Below are 6000 nucleotides of genomic sequence, written 5' to 3'. Positions count from 1 at the left end.
AAGAATCGAATCACTTCTCTCAGGAGTAGTCGAACTGGTTTACAGTACTCTTCACGCGCCATTATCATCTCAGATACCTCCTCGCCAAGAATCTGGAGAGAAATGGTTTTCGAACACGCTCAGAGACGAGTAGACCGTGGAATATTTGAGTTTTGCATCTATCAATAAATAAATGTAACTGATTCTATGAATAATATTTCTAGCGAGAAAAAAGCAGGCAAAATGCGGAAACTCGCCTCGGCGGCTCTAGTCCTGTCAAAGCTGAACAAACTGATCAGTATGGATACATTATGAGGATGTCTGAAAGGAATCTTGGTTGCATTCAACTTTTGGTTAAAATTTACAATCAAGTGTTTCCTTCAAGTGAGAAATGATCTAGATTGGATTGCAACTGATCAACAAAGTTGTTGACGGATGTTGAGTCCGGCACCATTTCGGAGACCAGCATCAAACCTCTTTTAAAAGTAGAATTTGAAAACAAACCTAGACATTACATGTCCAAATTCGTTCTCCAACAATAATTGAATAGTTGTACGCATGTTGCAGTCATCCTTCCGCACCAGCATTTCACGTAGGGCTACGGTGAATACGGATGTGACCTAAACAGAAGCTTCGAAGAGCACAACTACTCCAACACAAACAAAGATTTAATTCGTTATTCTGGTAAAAAAAAGAACCCAGCTAACTGACTCTGATTTGCATGACGTATTAAAATGTTAGATGTGTTGATGTAAAGAAACTAGAAATGGTTGAATTGCTCACATTCTTATTTTTCAGCATCCTCATTTGAAGCAGCCGAGCCAAGATCGACTTTTCTTGCTGCGAATCCGATGCATTTCCGTAGTTTAGTCCGACAAGGATCAAAAGCTGCATGGCTAAACGTTGGAGCTGAAATGGAATTTTCGAAGTAGAACTGAAATTTTGGTAAGTTTGATCTCTTCACAATGGCGTTATTTTGAATAATAGATATCAGCGATGGTAGTACGGTACGAATAATAGGTAGTATCAATTGACTAACCAACCAAATATCATTGTTAGCCATTTACATGTCCGTTATTTTCACCAATAAAAGGACTGTAATCGCAAAAAAAGATCAAAAATTTACTTTGACGTGCTGCAGCCATCCGTCTATTCTTTTCACTACATTGAATCTAACATCAGGTAGTGCCATCAAAGGTGCCAAAGCTCGTAGGAACAACACGGGCGTCGTGTCCGCTCGCATTTCCCACCAGGGTGAAAGTGCGTTAAGAGCGAGCATGGCTATTTCTTCCTTTGCTTGTGGAGAAGGGAATCGATCAGTGGCATGCTAAATACTTCGCATCAGTACTATTTGGTCAGTGGTGACCCTCAATCAATTTTATCTCGAACAAATACGTTTACTTATCACGGAGAAAGACTTACGGAAAGACCTTCCGGCATGAAATCAACATCGATTTCTAGATTACAAGAAGCAAACATGTCTTTTGTGGGGTAAACAGTACCCAATGACTTGATGATTTGTGTCGAGATGAATGACGAGTTTGGCTGAAAAAAGAATTATGTTATACATACGTTAACGAAACCAAGTGAACCTTATGTCTACCTTATTAATCCAAGTTCGGTCCCCAAGAGCATCATGCAGAAAAGCTGTGATATAGTACGGATCCCAAGTGGTTTGACCGCTTGCTAGTGTCACAGTCATCGCAGCGATTAATCCTTGCCGTTCGGGATTCATAGGTTTCATACGACACATGAGGTTTAAAAGACATTTTTGAAGTGCTACGTGCTGAAGAGAGATTACTACATAATTAAAAATTTAACAAAAACGTAAAATGATGACTACACTTACTTGTAACTTCTCATTGTGCTCCTTGATTGTAATTGCCGCAACTGTGAGTAGTTGATATTCAATGAAAAACTTGGGCGAATCGGTTTTTTTGTCAATGAAAGTACGAAAGGCGGCCGCAAGCAAACGAGCCAACTAAAAGAATAGCAGAAGTTTTAATTATTCATGAATAATAAGGAGGAAAAAGTGCTGATACTATACTGACAAATACAAATAGAAGTCCAGTATATAAAGTAACATAACTAAAGAAATTTCCAAAGTTACCATGTAGCAAAACAAAAACCTTGAGGTTTTCGTTAAAATGAACAGAACCGGAAAAAATAATAACGTTGTTTTTGTAGAATTTCAACGAAATCCTCAATGTTTTTGTTTTGCTGCATGGTAAACTTCAAAATCTCTTTAGTCATGCAACTTTATGATGATACACAAAACAATTAGGAAAATGTACAAAATCGAACAAACAAAACGCTATCTTTGTAGAATTTATGGCAGAAGAATTTGAAACAAGAGAAACATAATCGAGAAACTACTACCAACAAAACTTTCGCACCTTATTAAACTTCCCTTGATCAATTGCTTCTTGTATTGATGTTGCATAAGTGGCAAAATCCACGGTGGTCATCTCGCAAAACTCCCGCCATGATTCATCCAAAGGAGGACGAATCCCAGCAACCGTACTAGGTCCGCCTGAATGCTTAGAAAAGTACAAGTAGGTTTCGGATGCAGATCAAATCTCCATCAATCGTGAATAAGAACAAAATTTGGGAAATTACATGAATTAATAATTTGAAGGGTTGAGCGAGGTGGGACCTCCAACACATAAAACGACGTGTCTAACGTTTAAAAAGAGAAGAAAAAGAAGAGAAGAGTAAAAAAGAAAACATATAAAACGGTGCCACTTAAAAGAGTTACTAAGTGAGGCCCAATTTGAAAGTAATACGAGCAAGCAGATCCAACGATAAAACCTCCTTTTTGCGGATATCACAGAGCCAGATTTTTCATTGAAATTACCATTACAAAAACTCACCGCTGATCCCTCCAATTGGAATTGATGATGATGATGTTGACGGGAACATAGACTAAAAAATAGTGTTCCTCTCAGGGTATTCCTCAAATCGTTTATGAGTATTAAATCGAACTTTAAAGAAAAAAAAGTAGAAAAATAGAAAAAGTATAATAATATAAGATAAGACCTTACCTTTTGGTGTTTTATAGGTTTCGTTGCCAAACTCTTGGGTGCCAAAACCCCAGTAGGGACACTTTTCATCAAACCTTTCGTTTTTACTTTTGGTTTCAGTGGGATCATCCTAAAAGCACCAGAAAATTTCAACCCGGGATAAATTGCAGAAATAAAGCGACAAAACTAAAATAAAAGAATAGTTTGCGACTTCAAAAGAAAAAGGAAGTTATGTCGAGTGAGTATACGGATGGAGAACAGATACATAAAAACAAGGAAGAAGAGGAAAGAAAACTCAATGTTGTCTGTATGTAACCGCGTATCACGCACTGATTTCGCGTGAAACAACTCCGGGCGGAAGAGAACGCCTGGGAATTTTCTCTTCTTCTTAAAAAAAAAATAATCGGTGGCGTCCCTGTTATCGTAACAAATGTGAAAACTTCACAATAGATTATGATGATTCGGTAGATATCTGGACATTTAAGCACAGGCAAACATCCACGGAAAAATCCACAAATAAGAAAACAAGCAGACATAGAAAATAGACACAGAAATCAAATTAGACATAGAGACCGCAACAAAAAAGGATGAAAACCATTCAATACGCTAAGAAATGTTACTGGTTTGATGATGGAATGATTCACGTGTAGTTTTTCCTTAAATTGTTTCGTTCTCTTCGAAATAAGGTCTTAGTGAAAACCCCATCATGTGGTGTAAATCGTTCCCTCGACCTCAATATAAGTTTCCGACAGTCTCCTTGTAACTGCTGTACTTCACACTATTGAGAGTAGTTCTTAAAAATAAAGGATAAAGTCTCTGGTGCATTTTTCCACTTGAGATCCGCCAACGCCTTCTACTGTAATTCGTAATCGTTGAAGTTTTCTTGGAACGCAATGGCCTGTACAATGACTTGCGGAGGCCAGCCGATGATCTGGTCAGTGTTCTTATCCTCCCAGCCAGCTCTGGGACCAATTTATCGATTCTGAAGAGATGAAAGGCTTGGTTGGCACTAGGCGGGTTCGAACCATCGACCGTGCAGCCGCAGCGGAACTTTTCTAACTACCGACTGCGGCACACCTGACCCGTCTTTAAAAACATCGATACGGATTTTTGAAAAGGATCATTTGAAAAAGAAACTACAAACGAACAGTACTATCGCAGAAGATAACTAGATGGGAAATCGGATGGAAAATCTTCCAGTATATCGTGGGATCGATGAGGACTAAACGTCGAATTACTGGAAGCGTTGGTTTTCCGGAGAGAGAAAAAAGACGAAGGAAGTGAGTTATTAGATTATTGCTAAGACCCGACCCGGTTCAATTTATGATCTACTGACATTGTAAAGTGTTTGGCGCAAATATTTGTTCTGTTTCTATTTCATGCTCATGTTCTATTATACATAACGAAACTAGACGCCATACTCGACCAGGATTGAGCATCGATCGGAGGAGAATTACGATGGGGTCGTCGTCGTCGTCGTTCGTCGTGCTAATTGCCTCACGCCACCTCACCCCGCCTCACGCAATCCCGGTCCAACCACCACCAAACAGAGATTCTCATCTACTACTCAAATAATTATGTGGATGGTCGTCTACTATCCTGATTCCAACCGCTATTGCGTTCTCGAACGCACCCAGATCGCCGAAAACGAAATCGTAGTCGGTAGCTGTGTTACGGTTGTGAATAGTGCGCAAGTACTATTCATTAACTCCAGTAAAACTGTCTGCGATAAAGAATGTGATAACATTCGAAAAAAGTCTGCACCTTCAGAAAAAACTGGTTGTGATTCTACGCCAGATATTCCCAGTTCTTCAAATGACTCAAAAATAGATGCCATACTCTCGTACATGTCACGAATTGACTCAAATCTTCGAGAAGTTTCTACGAGGCAGAAAGAAATGCAACAGAATGTTGAGTTCATTAAAACTAAGATAGAACATTTGGAGCAGTCTGAAAAATCCTTAAAGGTTGTTGTCCAGGAGTTATTGCTCCATGTCCTAGCACCTTCCGAAGTTTCTACAGGTAAATTTCAAAGGGAAAGTTACATTTTACTTTCTTTCATTTCACTTTCTATTTCTTTTAGCCTTAACCTATCCGTATAATCTCACAAAAGAAAAGGTGGATGATATATACCAGGCGAAACGTTCTGCAACAGCATTCGCTCGTGCAGTGGAAAGGGAACTTTTTATCCATGATGATGACAAGGATACAAATCTGGATAAACGCAATGCTCAAGAGAAGGTACACTAAATTGCGAAATTCCTTCACATACAGCTTTTTATAATTATAAATGATTATAGAATCTAAAAATGGATTAAATCCAGGTGCGCTGGCTACGTGAATTAATTCGATGCCGTTACCCGAGTTCAACGCCTACCGCCGAAGCATCACTTTGGTCTGCTTGTCAAATAGCAATCAATGATTATCACCGTAAGAAACGAAAACGAGACGGACCTTGCGCCGATTCTGCAAGAGAAACACGTAGCCAAAATGGTTTTTGTCCGGACGAATGTAGACCAAGTGCAAAACGTGCGCATATGTTCGAGATTTCATCTGACGAGGAGGTATAATTCCCTAATTGTTGGAATTTTGAGTTTTATCACCTGTCAACGTCTACATCTAACACTTCCTAGTGTGGATCGTATGTTGGATGTTAACAACCTTAACGTTTTTGTACAGCTGGATTTCGTTTCGAATATGACCAATATTGAAATAAAATAGAAGATTTTTGAAAGAAATCTCCAGCTGAACACTAGGATCAGCCTAATTAAACGGATAGATATAGTAAATACTCACTCCCGTACATGAAATTCAGGAGTCAAAATTACGCGAATTCATTCCAAAAGTATTTGAGTAGCATACTGTAAGTTATTAATTCGCTAATAAAAGTTGATTCAGTTACTCGCTAATCCTTGTACAGCATAACGCCATGATTCTCTACTCTTTTTTTTCTGCTTGGAATATAGCGAGACTTCGTCGTAAGGTATAGTTATAGCTA

General features: G+C 38.8%; 2 protein-coding genes across 3 annotated transcripts in view; one reads left to right on the top strand and one right to left on the bottom strand.

Annotated features, from left to right (window-relative positions):
• Positions 1 to 3131, bottom strand: part of RB195_008493 (uncharacterized protein) — a gene marked incomplete at both ends in the record, with an annotated part of 13242 nt that extends 10111 nt beyond the window's left edge. Inside the window, 11 exons of the mRNA XM_064195026.1 lie at positions 1 to 92; positions 237 to 300; positions 484 to 599; positions 763 to 888; positions 1106 to 1306; positions 1402 to 1524; positions 1583 to 1765; positions 1829 to 1960; positions 2376 to 2512; positions 2853 to 2904; positions 3024 to 3131. The exon at positions 1 to 92 is cut by the window's left edge and continues 91 nt beyond it. Of these exons, the coding sequence (XP_064046171.1) occupies positions 1 to 92; positions 237 to 300; positions 484 to 599; positions 763 to 888; positions 1106 to 1306; positions 1402 to 1524; positions 1583 to 1765; positions 1829 to 1960; positions 2376 to 2512; positions 2853 to 2904; positions 3024 to 3131 (1334 nt within the window). The remainder of the gene's footprint in view (positions 93 to 236; positions 301 to 483; positions 600 to 762; positions 889 to 1105; positions 1307 to 1401; positions 1525 to 1582; positions 1766 to 1828; positions 1961 to 2375; positions 2513 to 2852; positions 2905 to 3023) is intronic.
• A 1448-nt stretch (positions 3132 to 4579) lies between these two features.
• Positions 4580 to 5572, top strand: RB195_008492 (uncharacterized protein; the record flags this gene model as incomplete). 2 transcript variants are annotated; one of them, XM_064195024.1, is made up of 3 exons in its annotated part: positions 4580 to 5024; positions 5086 to 5243; positions 5327 to 5572. In XM_064195024.1, the coding sequence occupies 3 exons, from the start codon at positions 4580 to 4582 to the stop codon at positions 5570 to 5572; spliced, it is 849 nt and encodes a 282-aa protein (XP_064046169.1). The 2 variants fall into 2 exon arrangements, with proteins under 2 accessions (XP_064046169.1, XP_064046170.1); XM_064195025.1 differs by having other exon boundaries at positions 4850 to 5024.
• Positions 5573 to 6000: the final 428 nt, after the last annotated feature.

The sequence above is a fragment of the Necator americanus genome, chromosome III, assembly GCF_031761385.1.
Source record: "Necator americanus strain Aroian chromosome III, whole genome shotgun sequence".
Taxonomy (NCBI): Eukaryota; Metazoa; Nematoda; class Chromadorea; order Rhabditida; family Ancylostomatidae; genus Necator; species Necator americanus.
This window is presented reverse-complemented; position numbering and strand designations above follow the sequence as displayed.